At 38.1% G+C, this 15122-nt stretch overlaps 1 protein-coding gene across 1 annotated transcript; it reads left to right on the forward strand.

The window, feature by feature from the left end:
- Positions 1-3769: 3769 nt before the first annotated feature.
- Positions 3770-14485, forward strand: GDAP1 (ganglioside induced differentiation associated protein 1). Its single transcript, XM_082754833.1, has 7 exons — positions 3770-3852; positions 5810-5976; positions 6276-6468; positions 7647-7820; positions 11097-11191; positions 11651-11765; positions 14074-14485. Exons 2-7 carry the CDS (start codon positions 5905-5907, stop codon positions 14454-14456), a joined length of 1032 nt encoding a protein of 343 aa, XP_082610959.1. The 5' UTR covers positions 3770-3852; positions 5810-5904; the 3' UTR covers positions 14457-14485.
- Positions 14486-15122: the final 637 nt, after the last annotated feature.

The raw sequence follows: 15122 nt of genomic DNA on the forward strand, positions 1-15122 counted from the left end.
AACACTCGGCAAGGGGCTGAAAACCTCAAGGAACTATTATCAATCAAATACGGAGTAGCAATTTTGTTACTATGAAGAAAAATCAGGAGAAGAAATCTAAATCTGTCCAAAGGCCTAACAAAATGGGATTCTGCTGTCTGGCAGAGGAGAATGGAGGTTGTGTAACAGGAACTCTGAGTCTCCCTTTGTCAAGCATAGAAATGAGAGCTGGTGCTACTGTAAGTCATGCGTGCACAGGGCCCTCCACTGGGAAATATCAGGAATAAAAATTCCAGTTGGCTGGATATAGAGAAGTCGAACATGATGAAAATTTCTTCAGCTTTTCAAAATACAGTAAATATAGTAAGTTTATAATATCATAATTGACCGTTGTAGTTTTCTTTTTGTCTGTCATACTATAATTGTGCAAAGATGCTAAAACACATGCATAGTTTATGTGCTTTAGTTTAAAAAAATAAAAATGTTGCTCTGAAAGGGAAAACACTCTATCCATGCTTATGGCCTCTGCCCCTACATGAGAAATCCTGAGCAGGACTGCTCTGCCTGCCCCGATGCTGAGACATAGAATCCCTGGGTGTCATGGGGCAGCTCTGGTGTAGCACAGGACAGCCCCTGTTATTGTTCCTGTTCTGGTGTTCCTCTCCAGAACAGAGGGTGACCTAAGCTCTTAAAAACACTTTTTCTTATTCCCATCTAACATGAGTGTCTGACTGTCTCCTGAAGTGAGATGCCAACAGAAATATTTTCCCCTTAGCATCTTTTTTTTTTTTTTTTTTTTTTAAGTCCAGGCTGGTCTGAAGGTAATGAACAAACATCAAGAATTGAGGTTGAAGAAATAAGAATTTCCTTATTTAAAAACTGTATTTTTTTATGTTTTCTTAACGATTAATGTCGTTTTAAGTAATGGCACTTCTGCAGTGTCAGCTATCTTTTTATTTGACAATGGAAATGTATATGATAACTCTTTAAAGTATTTTAAAACTATTTTTGTGAGCAGTTGGCTGAAAAAGATCAAATGTTTGATTTAAGCTCTTTCTATAAGTTCAATTAGGAGCTTTGTTACCATAGTTTCAATAAAAAATGTGACAAATTTTTTTTAGAAATTTTTGAAAATGCTAAAACTTTGGGCTTATTTCAGACCCTTCAGATTTCCTTAAGGTTCTCTTTGGTTGGGTGTCATCCCAGCTAGGGGATCTTCCAGTTTTGCAGCATGGTTGTAGTAGAATTTGAACAGGCCTAAGACCTGTTATATGACCCACTGAAGTCATTACGGATCACTCCACTAACTTTAGTGGACCTTGTTTCAGCAACTAAATAATCTATTTTACTAGCTCAGAGTTGAATGTTCTGTTCTTGGCCACAGGTATTAGGTGTAAGATACTATTTTGTATTTATACTATACTATATACTATTTATATTATTATTCACTATTTGTGCTGTTAGTATGTAAATTTTTTTAATGGGAAGCCAAAACCCAGTGTGCTAGACAGTGCTGTGCCATTATGTAACATGATGTCAGTCTTTGCTCAACAAACTGTCATCACTGTTACATTAAAAACAGAATATAAATCCACACCTGGATGCTCCTCACAGAGATTCGGAGCACAGGAGAACATTTTAATAGAATTTTTACTCAGGCGAGTAGTGACATTTAAGTTGATGTGAGAAAAGTTGAGCATATGGAATTATTTGCAGAACTGTTCCTCGGTTCCTGGGGAACTATTAAGTTCCTTAGCCAGCATATTACATGTATGCACAGAGACAAGAAGCACAAAGTATGTTTATAGCTTTTGATCTTTTGAATTTGGCTAAGAGATTTTATAATTTGAAGATATAGTTTGTATTGGATAAAGCTGTAATGATAATACCAACATTTTAAGCTTTATTCTTAAGAAGTTATGTTTTTAAGAAGTTTTGTACTCCAAGGAAATATATTAAATGTATTTCTGTCCTTGTTTAAAAAGCCTGATGTTTCAGGAAAACTGATTACAATCATTAAAACTGTGGAAGTTCTTAAAGTGTTAGAACAATGACAATTTTTATTGTATCTCAAGAATTAGAAATGTCTGCAGTCACTACTAATTATTTTGTAATAGGCTTTCTGTATAACTACTAACAATAATTTTATAAAGAAAAAAAACCACGTTATTAAGCAGTATTTCTGAAGTGTCAATATTTGAAACTTCTGCATGGAACATTCATTTAGGGAAAAATTCAGCAGAATGTTATGGTGAACACCCTGAAGAAAACCTAGTATGATATGGCAAGTAACTTTGAAAGTGAGTAAATAAGTTCTATAGATAGCTGGATTTTGTTGGATGTAAATTGGTAACTCAGTAATTATATTTCTTAAGAATATGCATGAACTATCTAGGATTACTTAGGTTGGCACCCTTCCATGGTTTTATACACAGTTACATTAGGGCACAGATATCTGAACTGTGGTTGTCGGGATGTAACTTTGCTCTGTGCTCTCACTGTTTCTAAATAGCTGCATATCTAATTTATCAGTCATATTAAAAGTCATATAAAAGTCATTCATCAGTCATATAAAAATATTAAAGACATTTCTTGTGTCAATATTAAATCTCACCTGCGTATTTGAATTTAATGCTCTGCTCTTTTTAACTTATGTCATTGCCAGTAATGCAGAGTCTGCAACTGGGATTTAGCCCAATAAATATTGATGACAGAAGGTTCAGAATAGAATCCATCTTATTTTCCCAACCAGTATTAACTCCTGCAACACTTTTAGTTAGACCAGTTCTGTGGCTGGGTCTGAACCAATGATTCTGCTAGCGATGCACATGCAGATTCCAGCTAATTTTCACCTATAATGGCTATGTCTGCATAGAAAAGAAGGACAAATACGTAAATATGTATTTCTGTAAACAAATCAAACTTGGCTTTGAATCTGTACAAAGAACTGATCATTTTGTTTACTTGCATCAATCATTTCACATATGGCCTAGTTGTTTCCTGACAATATCATGGGGTGCTAAAATAAGGAAGAAAACCAGAATACTGATTTCCAGATCTTTGACCTAATTTATACAGCTGCAACTTCAATTGATTTTTGGTACTGCTTATCTATTGGTAGTATCTGTGTATATTACTTTTTTTTTTTTTTTTTTTTTTTTCCATGATGTAAAAATAGAGGCACGAAAAACCTTATAGAAGTGTGTGTATAAATAAAAACCTTCTATAAAAACCTTATAGAAGTGTGTGTAGAAATAAACATTTCTATATATATATATATTTTGTATGTATACAGATATAAAATAAAGAAATGCAAAATGCTAAAAAGAAGGCCCATGAGAGGCCATGTAGAGAAACAGGGCAAGAATATCAGTATGGAAAGAAAAGTGATTTAACACACAATGCCAACAGACTGCTTTCAATGACAAAGTGCTAAAATGCCAACGAGATGTGCAGTTTTATGTTTTTGTGCTTTGTGCTGCTTTTGTAATCATTGCATTCACACATTAAAAAGGACCCTAACAGAAACTAACTTTACTTTTGATTCTGTATAGTTTTGGGGAAGTCTATATAAATGTATTTGGATTAAGGTTTTTCAAGATGCTTTGAGCCTTTGCATTATCTGGCACTTCTGCTCACTTTTATTCATGCATTAGAAGTTTTAGGGGTTTAGGAGAAAACATACGTGGATAGGCATGTGTTTATTCAGAATGAAAAGGCATCAACCACATTTCTTCCTAAGCATCTCAAAAGGGAGAATTTGCTTTGCTTCCTATTTTTAGAAAAGGGAGGCCTCTTGTGGTCAGTTCTGAAAACAGCTTCTTGCAAGTTATGGGGAGGAGGGAGCCCACCGCAAGCACTCCTGACCGCAAGGTATGTACGTATGCCTGCTCTTTCAGCGACCTCTGACATAACCACCAGGTCTGACTCCACCTTTAATAGCATTTCTGTATCTATTGGCATATCCGAAGGGGTTCTTAACCTTAAGTGTTGTTTATGCAAGCCATGAATGTAAACATGGATACACTGGTGGTATTTCATAGCTATAGCTATGACTGGATTTAAGGGAAAAGAAGTATCTGATTATGATTGCACATGCTAAATTGAATGCGTAATTAGTTTTGGATTCTTGTCTTTTTCAAATATGCCAAAGAAACTTTTTTATTTTTTATTTTATTTTTTCCTTCCCCAATGGATTCTCCTACAAAAACTGGCATAGAAATCTTCAAATTTTAAGACGCAGATGTTGTTTAATCAAAAATATAATAGATATTCTGTGGGAACATTACCAGCTTCCTGTGTTGGTGTTAGTTATGAAATACGTAAGGTGTATAATTTTGAAATGTTTGGATGTGAGAACACAATGCAAAGCATTTTATTAAAATCTAAATAAAATGAAATCTTTGCTGTTATTTGTCATTTCGTGGTTCCTTACAAATTAATTTTAATTTGTTTTAAATGTTATTTATTTGGGAAGGTAAAGTATTGAACTACTTTTAATGTATATTTAATTAAAGAGGTTTAGCACTTTCTGATCTAAGCTTTAATGGCCCCATAAGGGGAAATCTTGCTGCATACATGGATATGTCAGTTATTATAGTTATTATATTACTTCTGAGCTCCTTTCCCAAGATAGTAGGCTTACATTTGCCCCCAATGTTAACTAATAAAATATATATTTTAGAATGTTGTAATAAAGAATTCATACTTGATTGCAGAGCACTTGCATGTGGTTGATGTGATAACCTTAATAAAATAGCCATAGGCGTCACTTTCTGCAAATTTAGGCCTCTAAATCTTCCTATGATCATCCCTTTTGATGTATAAGATTTGTCTATTAAATTGTCTCCTTTAGTGATTTAAATTAATTTCCTTGATTAACGTTAGCTAAAATTTCCCATAAAATCAAATGTACTCCTTGTCATAACGTAGCTCTCAACGTACTGCTCAGTTTGGGTTGCTACCTGCAGGATTCATCAGGTACACAGAAACTGATCGTGTGTGTGGGTTCCTTGGGCTCACCTGATGCTGTCACCTTTCCTGCTGCCCCGATGGTGAGGGTGAAGGAAAGCAAAAAGTGTTCCTCTGCATGGCCCCACCGGCTCTCCTTGCTGCCTTGCCACCCTGACATAGCAGGTAGTGCAGGCCTCATCCCTGAGACGTGATCAGCAACTGCACCCCCCGAGCTGTCTACAGGGTGGGGTGAGATATAGAAGAAGTGTTTTTTGTTTGTGTTTTTGTTTGTTTGTTTTGGAAGCTGTGTTTGTTTGTTTAAATCAAATGCTTTACAGGACATTACTTCATGTACCCTCTTCCCCTCACCCCCCCCACCCCAGTTCAATTTTCCTTGATGGTGTCAAAAAAAAATAATAAAATTGACAAGCCTTGTCTCTTGCCATTGAAATGACACCGCTGGAGACAAAAACAATGTGTATTATTTTGCATTTTTACTTCTTCTTGCTATGGCTACAAGCGATGTGCATTTGGCAATGGAGTATGTATACCCACAGGGTCTGATTCAGGAGCTGTTTTCTGGTAACCTTTTTTTTTTTTTTTCCGGAGAGCATGATGCCATTGTTCTTGACATTCACGGTGAAAATACCTGTTCAAGAAAAAAAAAAAAAAAAAGATTTTAAAAAACGCCCTGTGACCTTTTAACCTGCTCCTCCATCTTTCGGCGCCTCCCTCGGGCGGGCGGGTGGCTTCCCCGCAGCCAGGGGCCGGCTGGGGGCGAGCAGCACCCCCGTTACCCTCCTCCCTCCCCCCCGCTTGCAGCCCCTTTCGTTTAATTTCCCCTTTCGTTTAATTTCCCGTTTCGTTTGATTTCCAGGAGCAGGCCCCGGTCTCCTGCCCCGCCCGGCGCTGCGCAGCGTGCCGTGCCGTGCCGTGCCGCCGCCCGCTCGGCTCCCAGAGCGGCGGCCGGGGATGGCGGGGCCCGGCGGGGCGGCGGCGCCGCTGGTGCTGTACCACTGGACGCAGTCCTTCTCCTCGCAGAAGGTGAGGCGAGAGGGGCTCAAAGCCGCCTCCATTTGCCGAAGCCGCGCGGTGAGGGGAAGGCGGCTGCGGGCGGGCCGGGGCGCGGCGGGCTGAGGGAGGGGCCCGGCAGGGCCCGGCTTTGGGATGGGCTCCTCAGGGCAGCGGTCACGGCCCCGAGCTGCTGGAGCTCAAGGAGCGTCTGGACAGCGCTCTCAGACACATGGACTGGGTTTTGGGTGGTCCAGGAGTTGGACTCCATGATCCCTGTGGGTCCCTTCCAGCCCGGGATATTGCCTGATTCTCTGACAATGCCTTTTCAGGTGCGCTTGGCAATCGCAGAGAAAGCCCTCAAGTGTGAAGAACACGACGTAAATCTGCCCCTGAGCGAGCACAATGAGCCGTGGTTCATGCGTTTAAATTCGTCTGGAGAAGTGCCTGTCCTTATCCACGGGGAAAATATCATTTGTGAGGCCACCCAGATTATCGATTACCTTGAAGCAACCTTTGTAGATGGTAATCGTAAAGACGTTTCAATGCATCATCTTTCCCATGTATTTTGCAGCAGTGTCAGAGTCAGTTCTGTATCACTTCGTGTTTGTTTTGTTCATGAACACAAAATGTTTATGATCCCACAGGTAAATGGGCTGTTCTGGTAGCTGGTGGTAAGGATAAAAACACCTTCATTTCAAACCAACTGAACATGACCTTGTGGTACCTTCACAAGAAGCAATGTTTCAAAGAAACGCCTCTGTCATTCTTACCTGTTCTGGTGGCACAGAGACACCGATAAAATGACAGCACAGTGCTGTGCTAATTCTGTACTCAGGCCGCCACTGAAAATAATGTTGCACAGTGCCAGCCATTGTCAGACAGACCCTGCTTTTCAGCAAGAAAAAAAAAAAAAAAAAAGGATAATTTACACTACTATTTAATTCCAGAAAAATCTTGGGGAAAAAAAAAAGTAGAACAAGTCAATTATTTTTGGAGCCAAAAATGGAATAAATATATTTAAAAAAATGTAGGGAGAAAATTCTTGTAAGTGATTGCTTTTGAAATTCTTTGTGTCTGTATTGCTCAATTTTTAAGAAAATGCAGACTCGTATTATTTGAGGTGTGAAGAGGTGACAGTTTGTGTTTCAGGGGTTTTGGCTTCTGCTATGATTCCTAAGGAATGAAGAAAATTTCACTGTTAGGCCAACATGATATGCATTTTATACTGGCATTTTGCTCAAATGAGGAGGCAGGGCCAAGGTAGACTGAGGATAGGGTAAAACTCAGTGGTGTGCAGGAGTAAAACTTACTATGAAGTTTTGAGTGGGATTCCTGTACCTCAGTTTTTACAGCATTTTGTTGTAATGTTTCAGGCATAGTAGCTTATCAGAACCCATGTTGTGAGAGGGCTGAACTCTAGAAGTACAACATCCATGCTGAATTCCCTGGTTTGAAGGCCTCTTAAATACATGCTTATGTGGGTTGCTGCAAAGGTATAGAATTATTCAATGGTTAAAATAAAGCATTGCATAATATACATTTTGCTGAGCCCAGATAACACTATTGAATGACACTGGGGAAGAGAGAAGCTCTTGATGGCTGTGTCATTTGTGCTAGTTGAACTAACTGAGGTCATGTTGGAAGACTTTTGATCAGTTGCATGATTCTTTCCTAACTTTTATTTTGTAACTGTATTGTAGAGGAAGTGCCAAGATTAATGCCAGAAGAAGGGAGCATGTATTATCCGAGGGTGCAACACTACAGAGAGCTTTTAGATTCCTTGCCTATGGATGCCTACACACATGGCTGCATCCTCCACCCCGAGTTAACCGTGGACTCCATGATTCCAGCCTATGCTACAAGCAGAATTCGTAGTATGTACTGGTATAGATCTGAATGCATGTCATTTAGTAAGATGTTGGATTACATTCATCTTGTGTTTTCAGCAGAATATATTGAGCACGTATCTCTGATTTTAATACTGCAGTTCTAGATAACTTTTGCATATACTTTTTATTGATTTTGTAGTCTTATGATTTGGAAATGGAAAAGGTGTGTCATTTTTGACGTGTGTATGAAATTAATTTTTCTAATGCTGGAAAATACGTTTCTTGTGCATAGCAGAAAATGACAGCTGTGACAGCTGTAAATATTTTAATTTCTGATTTTGTTGTTTATACTTATAAAGAAATTTCCAGGGAAAAGCAGTGGAAAGAAGTAGTCTAGGTTTATCTGGAAAATGGAAATTGTTGAAGTACAATTTAAACCAAAGTCCTGTGTGCAAATAACATAGCAATATAGAACCAGGATAAAGAATGAAGGGTAGGTCTGATAGAATCAGTGGTAAAATGTCCTTTGACTTCCCTGGGGTCAGTATTTTACCTGGAGGTAAAATTTTTTACACATACCATTTTCCCATGGAAAAATATGTTATGAGCAGAAGCAATAGCTGCAGGTTTTGTAGCCTGGTTTCCTGAGTAACAGAGAACCTTCCTAAATGAACTCCTGATTCAAATCCAGTAGTTTTCAGAAATACTTAGTTTTAAAAAAAGTTCAGTGATACTTAGAAGAAAAAACCTTGGCAAACAATCTTTCAGTTCTCACAGATCTTTTATTTTTTTTTTTCTGAGTTTGGACACCAGAACTGGAATTTGGAGTGTGTTCCCTTTGGTATCAATGAGGAGATAAAATTTAATTTTTTATTCTTGTTTTATTACTGTATTACAGAATTGTATGGGTAATCCCTGTTCAGCTGATGTTAAATGATGACCTAGATTTTCACAACTACTTGCAGACTTGCTGCTCTCTCTACAAGAAACATGACCTGTATCTTTTGTGGACTGCATCTTTTGCTTCAAATTATATTTTGTACTGGATTGTATTGAAGCAGGTATTGGTTTCTTAGGCCCAGGTTATCACCCAGTCCAACTACTAGCTATCACGTGATGTTTTTTCTTAAATTATGTTCCTGCTCATCTTAATACTATGGCAGACTTTTAATTAACACTTTTATGTTCCCTCGTAAGAATTAAGAAAAGAACCGAATAGTTCTAAACAGACATGAAATTTCATCTTGAGAACTCCACTGGATGGTGATTCCCTGTTTGCGGCTATGGTTTGAGATCTGATTTTTTTTTTTTGTCAGTCAGTGGTCAGTCTGATGATGATTTTTTGTATTATATTCTAGAATGCTCCATAGAACAAAGTCAAAGACTGCAGATACTTTTAAATATAACCAAATTTATAACATCACAGAAGATGCTGTGTGAGCTTTAGAAACTCCATTTCCAACAAACTGTTATCCTCCTCCATAAAATTTTCAGCAAGTCAGTTCTCCTATCAGCCACCCCATTATTTTGTCAGAAGTCGTATGATTGTTTCTCCTTGTAGTTACATGGGTTATCCTTTATAAAATATTATCACAATATTAGTTTCTTTTTTGTCTGCTGGAAACTTCTTGAGTATTTCAAAAGTCAGTGTTGCTGTTCCAATTATCAATGTCTATTTAAAAGTAAAATGTGTATAGAAAGTATCTGGTTTGGTCTTGAATAGGTAATTTCAGTAAGCATAGTTAGCATTCTTTTTTACTGAAGTAATGTGAATTATCATATCAGTGTACTTCTCCCTGCACCCCAAATGTGGATGATAGCTGTTTACTGAGCAATTCTGATTTACTCATAGGCATTATTGATAGTTTTTCTGTTTTCACATGGTAATAGTGCCATTATTACAGTTCATTTTCCAATGTTGACTTTTGTTCTGTCAACATGTGTGCTTTCCCTTCTTGCTTCTAGTTGGTTTTAACTGTTTTCAGTTCACAGGCACATATATGCATGCATTTATGTTGGTGGAGATAAAATTAATGCTTGCCTAAATAGGGAAGTGTTCATATCATTTTATGTTTAAAGCAAAGCCTACTTTTTTGATTTCAGGCGTTGTGTGAATAGCACATAGATGTTCCTAAATAATTCCATTGTTCAGTCTCATTGCTTGTTCAAACTTTTCCCAGATGGTTTAGTTTTCAGCTTTGAAAAGCTGATCTTTTTCAAAGTGCTAGATATAATAACCCATCAGCCAGTTATATATTGTTTGTGCATACCAAATTCAATTAAGTAATTAATTGCATATAGAAGGCTTTAGTTGTGTGATGAAATCCTTCAACTTTTTCATATACTGTGTTGAAAGATGGCTTTCCCAGTCACATCAGGCTGAAACAAAGAATGTATAAAACAGTGAGTTCATTATTCTGTAGAAAGAAGTTTTTATCAGTTCAATTTAAAAGATTTAATTGGAACTAATCTTAATTACCATGTACAAGGAAGAGGTGATTCATGCCCTATAATTATTCTGTTCTCAGTTTATTACTAGAAATATTTATTTTTAGGAGATAACTTCTTATGCATCTTTTGATGCCCTAGGCTTGCAAGTATATCATTTTCAAGCAAAGCAAAAATTCAGGAGAGAAAATGCTATACATGTGTAACAGAAACCAATAAAATTACCTAAATTTTTAACAGCTTTATTTCTTTAAACCATGTAATGAATATTTTTCTAGTGTATCCATATACTCCCTAATAAACATTTCCAAAATCTATGAATTTAGGTGTCATATTTTAACTGACTGAAAACATATTAGTTCCGTATTCAATAGCATTTAGGCTTTTGTTGTGGAGTTGTGCACATGACTTGCAGTGGCATTATTGAAAATCTCACTATGGGCCTGTCTGTGTATTTACAGCATCAAAAGTATGTTGGGAACCCAGGAATTGAGGCAAAAAAAAAATAAATCAGAGACATGGGGTATTTGTAGTAGAATTTCAGGGATTTAACATAGTTGTTTGCAGCAAAATTATTTTATCTGAATAAGATAAAAATAATAACACGAGTTCTGCTGTTGCCTGACAGATCACCACTTTATAAAGCTTATTGCAAACTGATGAGCAGAAGGTTTGGTGGGGTCAATGCAGGCAGCAGTTAAGTTTTCCAAACAGTGATGTTTCTGAATCCCAGCTTGGCAAGGGTGCTTCACTGAAGCACCAGTTCCCATTTCTTTGGTGTGATATTTTTACACAAAGTATCGATTATTTTCTGGGGTTTGAAGAATGAGTGCATTTGGATATCTAATGCCATTCCTTTGTCTTTTGTATCAGGCCAAATAAGTAACACAGAATCAGAGTTGAAGAAACTTGCGGAAGAAAATCCAGACCTTCAAGATGCCTATATAGCAAAACAGAAGCGCCTTAAAGTAAGAAATCTCTTTGTGTTCCACCCCTTTATTACCAGGTTGTTAGTGTGAGATTTTTGCTGTCACGATACAAACATTTGTTTCACCTGTCATTACCAGTATAGTCATGCAGTGATTTAACCCTGCAAGGCGTGAAGCACTCTATCCCCCAAATCAGCTACACGCTTCAAGTGTGTGCTGAAGTTTTGGACTGGTCCCCCAGACTTCAGAGGTAAGTACACATCAGCGGTTGTGTTGGGTTGTTGGGTGCCTTGCAGGTTGAGGCAGACCTCAATATCTGACGTCTCTAATTTTTTTTTTTTGGTGTTATCTGAATTGTTATGAGTATCCAAATGGTATCCAGCGGACTATGTAGAGAAAATCACATTTTATGTCTAAGTACTGTTGTATCTTAGAAGTTTCTCTTGTAAAAGTATAAACTCTATACAGTGATTAAAACACTAACCTGTATATATTTAGTCTAAACTGCTGGATCACGATAATATAAAATACCTAAAGAAAATACTGGATGAACTGGAGAAAGTTTTGGATCAGGTTGAGACTGAACTGCAGCGACGAAATGAGGAAACACCAGGTAAGGAATTATTCTTGCTAAATCCTCTTGATCTTTATGTTTGGCAAGACTGAGTAAACCAGCTGACAGCACCATTATAGGACTGTCATTAGTGCATCCAGATAGGTACTTTTAGCATACACTGATCTAGGTTCACTGAACAGATCAATACTGATTTTAAATACTTGTTCAGTTTACTGCTACTGTTAGTGAGTGGAAGTCTTAGTGCTTGGTCACGTTTTCAGCATAGTGTGAGTATAATTGGCTGCACAATTTTTGCAGCCATTTGTAAACAAAACCAGAAAAACTGTAGCTACAAATGTTATTCTTGATGTTGTAGTTGTAGGATTCAGTTCAATACTATAATGTTTGTGATCTTAATGTTAAACACAAGTAAGATAAAATTAAGGCCTTTTTTAAATACCGTACAGACTTGGGGTGCTGGAATTTGTGGCATGTGCAGAATTAGCAACCTGTGTAAATACTCTGTTGGTGTAATCCCCCACCCTCTTGAAAAGCAGTGGTGCTTACCTGTCATCCACCTAAATACAAGTTGAATATTGTTTAAATAGGATTAGTTATCTTCTTTTTGAGAGTTTAGTACAGTTCCCAGTGGAGCCAGTAGGAATGCCTCTGGCTTCACTGGGAGCTGAATGAAGCAGCAATCAATATCAGCTGCATCTGCTCAGATCAATAACGGTGCATTTGGCTTTATAAATAGCTGTTGTAACAGTTATTGGTTACTATTAAGACAGTAGATTTGAAACAGCAATTGAAAATCGAGGGTAAATTTTCTACTGACTCAACAGTTAAAGAGGCGTGGAAAGAGGTTTAGCTCACACAGGATAGTAGCATTTTGTTTGGCAGTCTGTCACCATTCCCAGCAGCCCCTTGCTTTTTCTGTTAAATAAACTTTCCAGTGAGTCAAGTGGTATGATAGTGATGAGCTTGTGAAAGCTGACAAGCTCCCAGGATTTAGTAAAACTTATGACTGTTAAATACTTGAGTTTTGTCTGAGGTATTGACATTTGAGGGGGTTATGAACAGCGCTTCTGTCAGCTGATGGCCAATCTCTGCGTCTGCTGCTTTTACTGCTCAGATCCCTCATTCAGTTATTGCTGCTGCCACTGCAGACCTCTTTCTTTCACACAGCTTACCTTCTGTGGTCTTCCTTTCTGTCACCTTAACACACTGGGTTATCCCCAAATACCTTTTCAGCGAAATAGGACAGACTCTCTCTTTCTTCCGGACCTACATAGCCAGTTGAAAAGGATAGATACCAATGGTGTGCTGTACTGTGGTGTGCTTTCCTCAAGTGGCAAATGGGTTGACAGGGATATTGCAGAGTTCCTCTGCTTCTGCAGAGGTACAGGTGAACATTCATGCAAGTGGTTCTGTAGGCCTGCAGTGTGGGAAAAACTGAAAAATGTTGCAAATGAGGAGGGAATGGCATAGTTCTGTTTGAGATCTAAGCTAGAGCAGATTACTCACACTGGCAGCTATGCTAGATACCTAATTTCATATCCTAGGTTTCAAAAGTTCCCTGTACAATCAGTACAAATAAGCCCCTTCAGATCATCTCACTGAAATTAGAGGTGTGATGCTGCCTAGCTGTGCAGCTCTGAGTCATCTGAGAAAGATTAACCTCTTTCCTTTGACTAGAGAGGGAGCCTGGGGTCTCCAGTTGTGCTTCTGAGTAACGGTGGACGGTGTGAATATCCATCAGTTCTCAAACATTTCAGTGTAGACAACAAGGTTTTGGGTCAAGAAAGGCACAAAGTAAGGATAGGTAACACAAACTGTTTTCTTGATGAGCCAATATGTTTGGTGCAGATTAGTCACCAGACTCATTTCCTTCTGACTTAAAAGTCTGTAGCAAATTAGAAGATGTTGAGTGAATACCATAGAGCTGAGTTATATGGACAAGATGATAAATTCTGAAGGCAAATGGTAGCTTTTAAGCAAAAGCTAACCCGCTCCTGTTTCCGCTCCTGTTACATTTAATGTAGATTTGAGAAATGTAATTGAGAAAAATAAGTGTTTGGTAAGGGGGTTAATTCAAGAACCTGAAATGTGGCTCTTTTTTTCCTTTACAAATTTAGGCCAGGCTGCTGAACCTTTATGTTACTGCATAAATAGTGGAGAGGGGGTGTGAACAATGGGAAGAAGACTGGTAAAATGTTAAATTATTAACGTCATAGCTTAGCTGAAGTGTTGGTGTTGTTTATTAACATCCTGAAATAACACTAAACTAAATCTTGGGCCATGCAGGCTTCTTTGTGTGTTTGTATGCCATCAGCTACTAATTCTTTGTTTTATCTCTAATTAGAAGATGGAAGTCAGCCTTGGCTCTGTGGTGAATTCTTCAGTTTGGCAGATGTGTCACTTGCTGTCACATTACATCGGCTTAAGTTTCTGGGTTTAGCAAGAAGAAACTGGGGAAATGGAAAACGGCCCAACTTGGAAGCCTATTATGAGCGTGTCGTGAAGAGAAAAGCATTTTACAAAGTTTTAGGACATGTCAACAATATATTAATCTCAGCAGTTCTGCCAACTGCGTTTCGAGTGGCCAAGAAAAGAGCGCCCAGAGTTCTTGGCACCACCCTGCTGGTCGGCACGCTGGCGGGAATGGCTTATTTTGCTTTCGTGTGTCTTCGGAAGAGATTTGCCAACATGATGTTGTCAATTAGAACCAGACAGAATTATTTTTAGACCTGTTTGTCCCCAGTGGTGAGTGGAGGTCATCTCTATCTCTATCCCACTAGGAGACTATCCCCAGTAAAATACAAGCATATGAGAAAGGCTATGTCTGTGAGTTAGAATGTTGTCACACGGTAATCATCTCCTGCTGTTGTATAATTGGACTGGCATTGCTGAGATATTTGCAGAAAATGTATGTTATGAGGTGACAACAAAGGAAAGAAGATATTCTCTTTTTAGATGAGGAGGTATAAGGACTGTGATGGTGTTGAAGTGGTTAATGTTTCAATCTTCTTTACTCATTAGCTGACCTAATTATAATGTTTTATTTAATAGATATGCAGCAATGTGACAGCTTTTCACTGTGGGTGAAATGCATTACTGTACAGAAACCAGCATTGTTGAAACACTGAAAACAGCACTTAGCTTAAATGCTCAGAGTAGGACTTGAGTGGAACACAGGCTCAGTGCCTTCAGAGCTAAGTGTCTCTGTACTGATGAATGTCTTGGTTCGCAGCTGAACCTTTAGGAATGTGTTACAAAGCAGCCTTGTAGTGCCACTTTTTTCATAGTATGTTCATGCAGTAGTGTAGGAAGAGATCTGATATGCATATAAACATGAATGATTTGTGGGCCACATGAGTGAAATTCTCTAGAAGCATCAGCAGTCAGCAGATT

This window comes from Aythya marila (genome assembly GCF_965140915.1).
Source record: "Aythya marila genome assembly, chromosome: 2".
NCBI lineage: Eukaryota > Metazoa > Chordata > Aves > Anseriformes > Anatidae > Aythya > Aythya marila.

What these genes read in the sequence shown, in the direction of transcription:
- GDAP1 (XM_082754833.1), top strand. Translation starts at nt 5,905, where the DNA reads ATGGCGGGGCCCGGCGGGGCGGCGGCGCCGCTGGTGCTGTACCACTGG. An exon ending in AGTCCTTCTCCTCGCAGAAG is followed by an intron (nt 5,977 to 6,275) that starts GTGAGGCGAGAG and finishes ATGCCTTTTCAG; the next exon opens with GTGCGCTTGGCAATCGCAGA. An exon ending in CAAAACAGAAGCGCCTTAAA is followed by an intron (nt 11,192 to 11,650) that starts GTAAGAAATCTC and finishes GTATATATTTAG; the next exon opens with TCTAAACTGCTGGATCACGA.